The sequence below is a fragment of the Suncus etruscus genome, chromosome 19 (genome assembly GCF_024139225.1).
Source record: "Suncus etruscus isolate mSunEtr1 chromosome 19, mSunEtr1.pri.cur, whole genome shotgun sequence".
NCBI classification, from domain to species: domain Eukaryota; kingdom Metazoa; phylum Chordata; class Mammalia; order Eulipotyphla; family Soricidae; genus Suncus; species Suncus etruscus.
The window spans coordinates 5,464,081-5,478,048 of record NC_064866.1 but is presented as its reverse complement, the minus strand read 5'-3'; the positions used below and the strand labels follow the sequence as shown (position 1 = coordinate 5,478,048).

Below are 13,968 nucleotides of genomic sequence, written 5' to 3'. Positions count from 1 at the left end.
TATAAAAATGGTCTCTTTCACCTGCCAGGGGCGATTTTGAGTGTAGAGCCAGGAGTAACCCCTGAGCACCACTGGGTGTGACCCAACCCCCCCACAAATTGTCTCTTTCAACTGATTCCTCACACTGAATAGGGGAAGATATATTATCTACTATAAAGTATTTGTTTTTGTCAATGCTAAAGAGAGATAAATACTCTTTTTATTGGTGGGTGCTAAGGGCTTCCCACTGGCTCTGCAGTCAGGGGTCATTCCTGATGGGTTCAAAGAACAGATGGCGTGCTGGGGATTGAACCTGTATCTACCACATTCAAGGCAATCATTCTACCCACTGTACATCTCTCAGCCTTAAATACCTTCTTTTATTTATTTTTATTATCGTTTAATTAACTTGGAAACAATAATTAATGGTGTCAATCTCAACTGCCACCAAAGTGCTCAAGTTTCCCCGACTGTCTCAGAGTCACTTCCAAAATGTTTCTCAAAAAATAAGGATAAAGTTTCCATATATCCAGTGATTTTACTTTACTCTATACCCCCAAATCCCATTAATTTAAAAATAATGCACCCCTATCTTCATTTATTATAATAGTCAGGATGTGGATACCACCAGTGTCAAATAACTGATGAATGGATAAAAATATTATGACATATATACAGATTGGAGTATCATGAAACTATAAGAAAAATGAGATCTTGCTCCAATGTGGACGAGTTTGAAAGTGTCATGCTAAGCAAACCAAAAGAAAGGGAGAAGGATGAATATAGGATCATGGCTTTCATCTAAGGCCTACAAGGAAATAAACCATATCAAACAAACAATGTCAAAAGTCTATCCTAGACTGAAAGACAAATATTCTTAACATTTTTTTGCTCACCAATAAAGGAATTGGTGTTGGAATATTGTATGCCTAAAATTCAATATTCAGTAGCTTTGAAGCCCTGCAATTCACTGTGATTCAATTTTGAAAAAGTTATTTATAGTAGTATTCTTCTAAATTCTGTTTACATTAATGTATCTTCTCTCAAAAAATCATCTAGGTGTTCCCAAAGTAATCATTTAGGATACCTCAGACTGGTGTGAGGAAATATTGGCTTAGAAGGGTAGTCAGAAATTTATTCTAGCAGATAAACAAGACAAGTAGGTGAGCAGATGGGCAGACAGCCATGCCCACATTCACACATCATTTCTCCTAAAATACAAGAAACTTCAGGTATAGGAAAACTGCCTTTGGTTTCCAGCACAGGGACAAAAGGTTTATCACAGAATAGAACAAATCTGTTAGAATCCTTGTTTGAAATTCTCCAACTTGGTGAATGGCCTTTTCCCCTATTCATGTCACATTATCATAGGGAAAAGAAAACATTATACCTGCTTCCTTTCTAATGTCTTGGTTCATTTCTCTAGTGGTGACAAGATACATTAGTGACCATATCAGTTTTTATCTATCTATCTATCTATCTATCTATCTATCTATCTATCTATCTATCTATCTATCTATCATCCATCATCTATCTATCTATCTATCTATCTATCTATCTATCTATCTATCTATCTATCTATCTATCTATCTATCTATCATCCATCCATCATCCATCCATCATCTATCTATCTATCTATCTATCTATCTATCTATCTATCTATCTATCTATCTATCTATCTATCTATCTATCTATCATCTATCTATCATCTATCTATCTATCATCTATCTATCTTTAATCTATCTATCTATCTGTCTGTCTGTCTACCTATCTTTCATCTATCTATCTATCTATCTATCTATCTACCTACCTATCATCTATCTATCTATCTATCTATCTATCTATATCTATCTCTATCATCTATCTCTATCAATCATCTATATATTTATCAATCATCTATCTTATCTATCATCTATCTCTCTTATATATCTATCTCTATATATATCTTTTCTATCATCTATCTCTATCAATCTATCTGTCTATCTATCTGTCTATCTATCTATCTATCTATCTATCTATCTATCTATCTATCTATCTATCTATCATCTATCTATCTATCTATCTATCTATCTATCTATCTATCTATCTATCTATCTATCTATCTATCTATCTATCTATCATCTAAAATACGGCCTAAATCCCACTGTCCTATGCATGTTGATGAATGACAAAATAATGATGGTGCTTGCCAAGGCCATCAATAGAGATCTAGCTGAAGGTATCTTGGAATATAAACTTTAAAATTAAATAACTAAAAAATAGATGTTAATTGGTTTGGTTTATTTATGGAGCAAAGCTTTGCTTCAGCTGGGCAAACTATTTCTCCCAGGACCCTTAAATGTCCTTAAGGACTTTTCCATCCTGTACTGTGGGAAAATCCCACAAAGTGGGGATGGGTGGAGTTAGGTGATCTGGAGAAAGAGCGAAAAAGAACACAGAGATGATGAGGGAAGCCAAAATACACAAGAGCACTACTAACAACCACAGTCAACCACAGTAATAGCCACAAAAAAGGACCTCAAAAACATATATTTTGGTCTAAAACCTTGAGCCAAAAATACCAAAACTTTGTAAGACAAGCAGGAAAATGTTTCCCTGGAACAAATAGTGAAAAGAAGATAAAGAAAGTAAAAGAGATGAAGAAGTGTGTTTTAAGATCAAATGAGAAGATTATCCAACGTCCATATGGCAGAAAACCCCCCTGCCACTAATCTTCCAGTTAATTTGTCAATCCTATTTGTCCCCAGACCTACCTGATATACTCCCTGGGGCTTTGCAATAACAGACGTCCCATCCCCAAAGGTGGCACAGCAGCTACTATCCTCACAGTTGGTGATGATTGTGGCATAATGTTCATTTTCGATCCTCATGCACTTCACCTGCCTGGTGACAGTCTCCAAATTTTCTACTGCAAGAAAATGCCAGTAAGTAGATATGCTAAGGCATACACATTGGGAAAAGTGCTTCAGACTACATAGCTTGTCACTGTCTTCTGGCTGCTGAACTAGCAGTCAAATTCCCTGCAGAACTGGAGAAGGACTCAGAATAATTTCACCAAACTATCTACTCTTAATGAGGGCATTCCATTATTCTCATTACTCATGACTTTGAGAAGTTGGAAACATCCGGAAGAGCACAAAATATAATTTAACCACTCTTCTCCTCACCGATCAAAATGTATACTGATCAGTTCTCTTCCATGTGCTTTAATATTTTATTTTATTTTATGAAAGAGACACATCCCATGATGGTACTCCAAGCTCTGTGCTCTAATTACTACTAGGAGTGTTTGGAAACTGTATGGGACATCAGAGATAGAACCTAGATCAGCCCTATGCAAGGCAAGTGCCCTACTCACTATACTATCTCTTCAGCCATTTAAGATGAATATAAAATAAATATTAGATAATATTTAAGTTTTTTATATTCTGTTACAATACAATTTCATGCCTTTTGACAATTAGAGGTATAGAGAACAACATGCATGCAGTATTTTGTGACCTTTAATTTTGTATCAGGTAGGGGTATATTACATATACTTATTTTGAAACCTTCAGCTACCTGGATACGTACTCATGTGTAGTGTGTATGTTTCTCAATTTTTAATGTAATGTATAACTTATTTCTAATTAGACACCATTTTAATGTTCTAGCCTAAAGGCAATGAACATTTATGTCTCTATGATTAATCTAGACTAAGTAGAACACTTGCAATCGTTCTCCTGCACAAAAGTGTAAGAAAATTTCCCCTTCTGTCAATTTAGGTCCCTCCATTAATACATCAGATATGAAATTTTAGACTTAGTAAAAATTTAAAATGTACTCTCAACTTTTTTTTTTGGCCACATCTGGAAACACTCAGGGTTACTCCTGGTTCTGAGTCCAGAAATTACTCCTGATACGCTTGGGAAGTCATGTGAAATGCTGGGGATCAAACATAAATCAGCAGCATGCAAAGCAAATGCCCTACCCTCTGTGCTATTGCTCTAGCCCCTCTGGTTCTTTTAATTTTTACTCTGAGTAGCAATAGAATAGGAAAGTTCCCCCTTTTCCACTCCACTTGTCTATTGTGTTATATTTAATTTGAAAATTATTTAATACACAAAACAAGAAAATTCTGACAGTAAAAAAGCAGTGCTTGGTAAGGGAGCAGGGTCAAGGAACACTTTTTAAAAAATATTTGTTTAAACAGCCTAGAGAAAATAATAAACTTTCATGCTTGATAAAGAAAGTCCAGAACCAACTTGTTCCGCCTTTCAATTTGAGGGGGAAACAATGGAGGGCACCAAGACCAAACAGTTGTAGGATCACTAAGTAGTAATAAAAATGATCAAACTTAAATGCCAAACCCAATACAACGACAACAAAATCGATACCCAATCTACAACAAGCTAGACACAGAGGGGACCACTTATACTAGCAGCCCGGTGGGTAAGGGAGGGGAAAATGGGATGCATGCTGGGAACAAGGGTGGAGGGAGGACAACTTTGGTGGTGGGAATTCCCCTGATCCATGCCAATATATACCTAAAATATTACTGTGAAAGATATGTGATCCACTTTGGTCAAAATAAAAATCATTATTATGAAAATAAATAAAATAAATATATGAAAAAAAGAATTAGAAGAAGTAATGATTTTGAACACTTAAAAAAAAAGTTCAGAAAATTACCAACTGCCATGGCAGACATAAACTTTTAGGGGAGCTCAGCCCACCAGATGTATCCTCAGATTTTCCTGGTGGGGAAAACTAAAATAACCCCCACGGGGTTCCTCAAAGGCCCGCTGTGGACACCTTTTTCCCCTGCGTGGATGGTTGAGGAATTTCAAAAGAGATGCTTGGCATTATATTTTCAGTCAGTATTTGGCTATCTCTCCTTTATAAATATCAGGCAAATTTAGGGCCTCTGTCAAATAATTTGGCTCAGAAATTCCAGCATCAAAGATACTAAGAGAACCCCTTTTTCTGGATAATATTTAGCAGCTATAGCAAAGACAATATGTCCTTGCAGCTGCAGTTTCTGGTAATCAAGGGAGAAGCCAGAAAGCAGAACCTGGGCTATTGACTCTCCTTAGAAAAAGGGAATCACACCTAACCACAACTAAGGGGATTTGGGTTCTTCCTTTACTTGACCTCTAAAACTATAGAGCCCAGCTCAGCATAGATAAAGTTCCTAGATATTTCCTACTTCCTCCTAATCCTGATTTGGCATTTGAAATAAGCTTGCTAAGAGCTGCCTTTAGTTGTAACCATCTCCTTTGTAAATTAGAATTTTTACAGTCATACCCATAGCTTAGGTATTGTTACTATTGTACTTTGCTTTGTGATTATAATTATTCTTCTCTACACCTATGGCTAGTTTTACCCCTATAAATCTCCCTGCTCAAAAAATTAAACTTGTCACACTCCTGCCAAAAGATGTGTTGACTCCACATACTCCACATACAAATAATGTGGTTTCATCATTTCATATTCGACCGCTCGTGTTACCCGTTTTTGGATTTGCTCCTCACTAGAGATGCTGAGAAGCAAGATGCCTGCAGCAACCAACTACTGCATGCTTTTGTCTCACATCATTTTTCTGACAATGAGAGGCAGTCTCAAAATTAAAAGTTCCTTGCCCATCACTATCTGATAAAGGGTTAATATAAAGGCATATAAATCACTCATACTATTTTATAAAAAAAAATGAAAAATATAAACCAAACAACCAAACCCTCAAACATTGGGGAGGGGAGGAAATAAACAGATACTTCCCCTTATCTTAAGATATAAAATACAATCAAAACCATTTGATTATATATAATATACACAAAATGTACTTGTTCCTTGGTAATCTTGAGGAATAATTTGCTCTTCATAAACTTGATAAAAGGTTGTGATTCTTGTACCGTCCGCATGATCCACTATGCAGGTACCATCCTTTTTCTCAACAATGATCACTTTGTCTTCTCGAGTTGTCATAATCTGAACATGTAAAGGTAGAGAGTAATCATTGGACCAGATGGTTAGTCCCTATTGTGTTTCTTTGTAGATTCAATTAAACACTAATTCAAATACCATTTATTTATCACAACATATTTTATTCTATTTTTTGTTTTTTGTTTGTTTTTGGACCACACCCGGTGATGTTCAGGGGTTACTCCTGGCTCTGCGCTGAGAAATATCTTCTGGCTTGGGGGACCATATGGGATGTCGGGGATCGAACCCATCAGATTGTATAAGGCAAAAAAGCCCTACCACTTGTGCCACCCCTCTGGTCCTTTATTGTATTTTCTTGAGCAAACTTTTACCCTAATCCAGGGGATAGAAAACAATATTTCCTTTCTGTGGACAAAGAAATATCCTTAGAGAAAGTTAAACTTTCAGCAAGTGCCACCATGAGTGTTGGGTTGTGGTTGACTTACTTCAGAACCAATGTATCTTCATTTTTGAAGCACTATTATGAGTAAAAACCTCACATCATCACAGTTAGGACCCAAACCTGCTTGGGAAAATGATCCCAGGTCCTGCATCCTTGGATAAAAAAGGCTTAAAGTCAAACATTGCACACAGAGGCTACTTGAGATATATCAGTCTACAGGTCTTGGCCTCATGTTACCGGCACAGAACATGAAGATTAATGTGAGTACACAGAAATAGCGGCATTACTGTCAAGTTGATGAGAAGCTCAAATTTCTGACTTTTGAGTGCCATAGAAGCTTCCTTGGGTAGGTGCTGAACCTTCCAACTGGTTGAAGAGACTTCTCTGATAATGCTTTAGTTCCCATCTTGTATCCTCTACTCCAACTGTTAAATTATTAACCTGATGTTCAATTTTGACTCATTATTCCTTTCATTACTGAACAGTTTTACTGTGGTGCAAGGTTTCTTCGCTGTTAACTTTGCTGGGTATTTGTGAATACAAGAACAGTCCCCAGAATGAGATATTACTTCCCATCCCCTTGTCCCCTTTCGGGGGAAGACCTTGGTAATATTTATCCGCAGCAAATAATAATCCACACAGACAAGAACGATAGGGTTTAAAAGATCGGGCAAGGAGAGCCAGAGAATCCTCCTGCAGCCAGCAGCTTTTTCACAGAAGGACCCCTCACTCCTGTCCCTCAAGCTATTTATTGCCAACTCCACAGCGCCCCACCTGGAAGGGTTAGGTGGGGCAAAAGTCACAGAACAATCCTAAGGAAACACTTTTATATACAATTCCAAGAATCATCTTATGGAAACTTTTTCATATGCTACAATTCCCCCTTTTTTTGTAAAGAAACAATAAACAATAATAATGTACAGAAATAAATAATATATATATTTTTAATTGTAAAAAGAATAACTAAGCAATTGTAAAAGAGTGGCTGTTTGCATAAGTGCATCACGGGAAAAAGTATATGGGAAGTAATTTCTCATTCTGGGGACTGTTCTTGGATTCACAAATACCCAGCAAAGTTAACAGCGAAGAAACCCTACAAATGGCGCTCCGAACTTTGACCTGAATCCTGGACCCAAGAAAACAGCTAACATGGTGAGATTTCTGCTTTTCAGTTTCATTTTGGCTCTTTTCGGGTGCACTGAGCCCAAAACCCTGGGCCACATGCAACAATGTTCAAACATAGCCGTAACCCCTTCTAGGGAAAGAAGGGCAACTGAAAGAAGGGAGGTGGAAGCTTGCATCACCTCCAGCCCAGGCCCAGAACTGAAACTTTGTTACAAGAAACAAAAACCTCGGCCTGTACAAAAACTGATTAAAAGTCTAAATTGGAAACGGAGGAGAAAAAAGACTATTTAAAATGGACTGATTTTCTGAGAATGACCTTTGGCTTGAATTTGGATTTCAACTTTGGAAATTTCGAACTGAACTTTTAGTTTAAATAACTTTGAACTTTGAACATCCAAAAGCCCTCTGCAAAAAAGCTGTGGCCAAAAACTGGCTTGCTAAGTGCTGCCCGGAGGGGAAAAGCGGCGAAAAGCTCCTATTGGCCCAAAAGCAGGAACGCCTCAGCTCAGCTCAGCTCAGCTTTTGCTCCGCTGCAAGCCTGGAAAGGTGAAACAGCAGAAGCAAACCTGCAACCTCATGGTCTACAGAACCATCTGCGGGGCCTAAAACTATGAAAGAAAGCCACGTGGTGAGATCAGCGTGAACAAACCAGCAAGTTTACAGAAGCCACGTTGTAAGATCAGCGTGGGACAAATTAATCATCTGAACTATGGTTTTAGGTGTAGGAAATTAGTGGGTAGTTATATTTTACTCATAGTTGGTAATGGGATAAGTTTTAGTAAGTTAATGGTTTAAAAAAAAATAGGGAGGTAATACAGCTTAGCCCAACTAAAACATCTAATTTCTAACCACCTGCATCTTTGTCTTAGGCATTTTCTTTATAATTTAAATGTGTTTTGTTGTCTTTCATAGTTAATATTTTCAATTGCAAAATGTTTTACTGTGTATTTTAATGTACTTAGCCTGTTTTTAAAATGTATGTTATGCATGTATGCTGAAGTACTTGTGTATAGGAAAGGTATAGGAACAATAAAGTTCCCCCAATATAGTTTAAGAGTATAGAAACATAAAAGTTCCGGAATAATGCTTGGTAAAAAAGCATTAATAGAATTTTAGGTTACAGGTGTAAAGTATATTTTGCAAAAATGTTATGTTTTTTAAATAGGGCTGGTATATTAATTTTCACTTTATTACGTTGCTGCATGAAAATATTAACCCACCTTTGGCTAAAGGTGGAGTCAAAATTACAAAAGGCTCTTTTTATATTTTAAAGAAGGGGGAAATGTTACTCCACCCTGGATTTACGTGTAGCGACCTGAGACCCACCCATTTCTGGGAGGGGTCTTGGGAACCGGATAATAGGTGTGACCTTACCTGCTAAGCCCGGCCCATTCCTGGGAGGGGTCTTGGAATAGAAAGATAAACCCGGAAGCCAGGGGATTAGGGGCTTTTGCCTTTTGGCCCTGGTGGGCTCTCTGAGGGAGATGGCTGAAAGAGGATAAGATGCAGGGCAAGCCTAGAATGGCTGTATGCTTGAAAGGTTATGAGATAGGCCACACACATGTGGTGGCTAGGGCATAAATAAAGATGATTCTTCCTGAAGCCTGCCTGTGAGTGAGTGATTTCGCGTTTCACCTGGGCCTGAAACTCGCAGGTTCATGGGGTTGCTGAGCCACGTGGCCTGGGGTGGCAGAAAGAAATCCATCGCCATCCACCGCCATCCAGCTCCATCCTTAATTATTTAATACAACACTGTGGGAAATGGATATAAGGTTTGAGAGGAAAAACAACTGAAGGGGCTGGATACATCAGGTAAGGTTTGCCTTGCATAAGGCCAGCCTGTGTTTCATCCCAAGTATCCCATATGGTCCCCTAAGTAAATGAGCCAGAAGAAAGCCCCGAACACTGCTAGTTGTGACTCAGAAACCAATAAAACAAAACAAATAACAGCTGAATTATCCATGACAAGAAGCCAAGCGGTAATCATTTTTTTTCAGCCTAGTAGGGTTTGGATTTATTTAATATAATCCCATTGGATTATAATATAATTGGATTATAATTTAATCCCAAATTTTCTGGGTGTTGATTAGTATGTGGCCTCTGATAGATAGTAGGAGCACAATGAAAGTTTAATTTCTTCTCTTCAAATAATAACCCAGTAGGAGGAAAGTTATAGAAGAGTTGCTAAAGCAGACAGTACAAGAACCACTGGTGGTTTCAATGCAGGTCCTGATGTGGTCTGGCTTTGTTCTCACAAGCACAGCCAGAGTTTGGATTTGGAGTGAAGCTGCAAGGGAAGCAAGGAAGGTGAAAGGTGTGTGGGAGATCAGGATGGCGGAGAGGACAGTGTAATACAAGGCTAGAAAGACAGAGTTAAGTCGAAGAGGGCTTTCAGCTACAAAAAGACTTCAGCTTTTATATAAAGACAGCAAAACACTATGGCAAAGTTTAAGTATTGTATTTGAGCAGGAATTAAAAAAATAATTTTGGACTGGAGAGATAGTACATCAGGCAGGCTGCTTGCTTTGCATGTTGACAGCCCGAGTTTGATCTCTGGTACCTCATGTGATTTCCTGAGCCCTTCCTGGAATAATTCCTGAGAATAGCTGGGTGTGGATAAAATCACACACACATACATTAAATTAGTTCTGGCAAGTGTTTTGATATGAAACAACAATCAGACCCATATATACTTGAATTAAGAACTAGTGAAACTCTAAACCTCAGGTCTGTAGTGTGTGTGTGTGTGTGTGTGTGTGTGTGTGTGTGTGTTTGTAAGTTGCCTGAGTTCAAATTGAGCTCCAGGAATTATTGGGTTACATGGAAAAATTACCTAATGCTTCTGTGTTCCAATCTCCTCATCTGAAAAAGTGGGTTAACTGAGCTGTGGCTGGGAGAACACATAACATTGGGTCATTGAGTTAGAATGGTTAATTCTAGGGCAGGAGAGATAGCACAAAGACAGGGCATTTGCCTTGCACGAGGATGACTCAGGAGGGACCTGGGTTTGATTACCAGCACCCCATATGGTCCCCTGAATCTGTCAGGAGCAATTTTTGATTGTGGAGCCAGGAGTAACCCCTAAACACAGCCAGGTATGTCCCCCAAAAAAACAAAACAAAACAGAAAGTTAATTCTAGATCTCTTTTTAACATAGATATTGACATGTCATTGTTTATAGTGATTCAAACATTTTATCATGTCATATAACTTTGATGTCTTCTGGTATCACAGGGTGAGATAATAATTATGCTCAGTTATGGTAGAAACACAATACCAAGGAAGTTTACTTAATACCTGATAGTGCTAAATCTGGTTCTACTCTTCTCAAGTATTTTAGGTGATGACTATAAACCCACATTATATATAAAGCATAAGGAAACCCATATTAGAAACTTGTGCAGGGACATAAATGTACTAAGAAGTGTGACTAGAGGTCACAACCAGGTTATTATTAGTCAGTACCTACTCTTCTAGCACCTAATTTCTGTCTATGTTATGAAAAAAGCACAGATACATTTTCAATTAATTTCATATACATATGGTCATGCCAATTTATTGATCCTCAACTATACAGCTGACAGGTATATGGGACCTGAAATACAATGCCAGGTTTATAATTCCAGCTCTGCAACTAGCTATGTGATCTTGGGAAAATACTCATCCTCTCTTAGTCTATTTTTTTTGTTTGCTTTCGGGCGACAGCTGGTGTTGCTCAGGAGTTACTTCTGGCTATGCACTCAAAAATTGCTCCTTGCTTGGGGGATCATATGGGACACCTGGGATTGAACCAGGACCGTCCTTAGTCAGCTATGTGCAAGTCAAAGGCTCTACTGGTGCGCTGTTGCTCTGGCCCCTCTTTCTTAGTCTAATTATCTTACCTGAATCAACAGTTTGTTGTGAGAATTAAATGTCTTAAGGAAAGCAATGAGAGCAGGATGTGACACAGTGAATACTCCGAAAATACTACAATTGTGGCTGGAGCAGTGGCACAAGTGGTAGGACACTTGCCTTGCATGTGGTTGACCTAGAACAGACCACGGTTCGATCCCCCAGATGTCCCATATGGTCCCCAGCTCTAGGAGCGATTTCTGAGTGCATAGCCAGGAGTAACCCCTGAGCATCACTGGGTGTGGCTCAAAAATCAACCCCCCCAAATACTACAATTACATGTAGTAATGTAACATTACATGTAAATTGACCAATTACTGCCATGTTACAGTAGATGTAGGGTATTTAATTTCTGCTTGAATCACACCTCTGAGGTGTTGATGCTTCCATAGGGTAATAAATATCGGCAATAGAAATTGAGAGTTAAAAAGTGCATATTCATCAAGTTTGCATATTCAGTCAGACAACACCTATCAGAGGTGAATTTAAGTGAATTATTTGAGCAGACCAAAAAGGTTTTCTGAAATATGTACTTTGAGTCTTAGGAAAGAAAAAAAAACCCTAGCAAACAAGGAAGACAATTACAACACAATTTCACCAGTACACTGAAGAAGAGAGAATAAAATTTTTTCTCTTTTGCCAGCACCTTGTAGTTATCAACTAGTGTAAATCCAGAAACTAGAGATAAATCACCTAAAGTTCTCTTCATTTTGCTTAGTATGATGCTTAATATGTCATGGCAGCTCATATTTGATTCTGGCTTAATTAACACAAATTGCAGTGCCAACTCAAAGATATTGCCTTATTCTACCCAAGTTATCAAGAATAAGTGAAGAATAGAAAGAGGTCAGTTCTCATTCATCATAAACTGGTTCTTATCTTGACTTCAGCTCTTTCTGGACTGGTTGATGCCCAATGTTTTTCATCTGTGATCATCCTGTATCATATATTCATCCCTTATTCTTATGCTATAAATCAGATGGTCCAGTTGCTCTGAGGTGTGTTGAATTCTTGAGGTTTTTAGTGCGAACCTTTCCTTTGAAGTTCTTTCAAGTCAGGGGTTATGAACACATTTCAATCACTCACTTCAGATGCATACATAAAAGGAAAAATAAAGCGTTGTACTTCGCTTCTAAAAACTAAAACTTTAACACAAACACATGATCTTTGTCTAGAATACATTACTAACCATACTTATATTGACAGTGGTATAGAAAATTTGTGACTTCTGACATATTTATTTATTATTTCTGACACATTTATGACTTCTGAAAATTTATGGCTTCTGACATTAAAATTGCTATTATATTATGTATGGTTGTTTTTACATATATTGTATATTGCTCTTTTATGTATATTTGTATTACTATTTAGTATACATATTGTTAAATATATAATATGATATATAACTTTCATATTATATACATAACCAGCACACATGATGGTCAAATAAGTCACACACATTTTAGATTTGGGAAGATGGACCATCTCCAATTTTCATTCATCCATTCATCCGCCCCTTTACATGATCCTCTACCTATTCACTCATTCACTACTCAATACTCTTTCATTATAGTATATTATTTAAAACTAATGATTAATAAACTATTGCTCTATATAAGAGTTTGCCATACCATTCCATTAGTAGGGTCGGTGGCCTGAAAGGCTAAATATGGGGTTAAATCTGACAATCTTTCCAATCCTTTGGTGGCAATCCGATTTCCTTCAGGTGTGATTGTAAACCAGGTCCCTACATTAGACTCCACGGGTGTTACTATTTGAATGATTTCTGGAGGATGTTCCTGGATTTCGCTCTTATGTATCAATGGTGACTGGATTTTGTGACTTTTTCCCGAGACACCTCAAATAAAAACAAGCAAATAAAAATGACTGTGACTTTAAGTGTATGATTTATTTATCACATTTGACACAGAGCATGCTACTTCAGACAATATATGCAGAAATTCTAAGTAATATTCATCAACTATAGAATTTGTTTTAGTTAGAATTTTGGGCCACACTCATTAGTGCTTGGGAGCTACCCTCATTTTGATACTTGGAAGTGATTTTCAGCAATACTCAACGGACAATATGGTATCAGAAATTCAACCTGGGGGTCCACATGTAAAGTGCGCTTTCCAGTTATCTATAATTGTATTATTCTGAACAGGAGAAATGTCAGATTATAAAATATTATTCTTGGAACTGGAATTTCCTACATAAATAGCTCACTCTTTTATTGAAAAATACTTGGCCAATTTTTATACATTTCTAAGTCTTGGTGCTATATATATATGTATGTATATACATATATATATAACTTGAATTGCATATTTGGAGTTGTGTAAATTCTTTCTCTTTTTCTCTCTCTCTTTTCTCCTTTACGAGACTACGCTTTCTCCTATATGTTAGTCAAACTTTTTTTTTTTTTACTATTTGACTCTAGTTTTTATTAGATTTTTAGTTTTTTATTTCCCTGATTTTTGTCATTTGTGATCTTTACAGTCATATAGAAGAAGCATCTATCTTCAGCTCTAGATGTGGAAAACTTTACTACCCAGCCATATCCTTGATTGCTTAGGAGAGGATTTACATAGTTTAATTACATT

The 13,968-nt window shown here is 37.3% G+C and overlaps 1 protein-coding gene across 1 annotated transcript in view; it reads right to left on the bottom strand.

The window, feature by feature from the left end:
- The window catches only part of SPAG17 (sperm associated antigen 17), a 236,393-nt gene that overhangs the window by 31,360 nt on the left and 191,065 nt on the right, over nt 1-13,968 (bottom strand). Inside the window, exons 30-32 of the mRNA XM_049766018.1 lie at nt 12,994-13,204; nt 5,802-5,946; nt 2,733-2,887 (exon numbers count right to left, since the gene is read on the bottom strand). Of these exons, the coding sequence (XP_049621975.1) occupies nt 2,733-2,887; nt 5,802-5,946; nt 12,994-13,204 (511 nt within the window). The remainder of the gene's footprint in view (nt 1-2,732; nt 2,888-5,801; nt 5,947-12,993; nt 13,205-13,968) is intronic.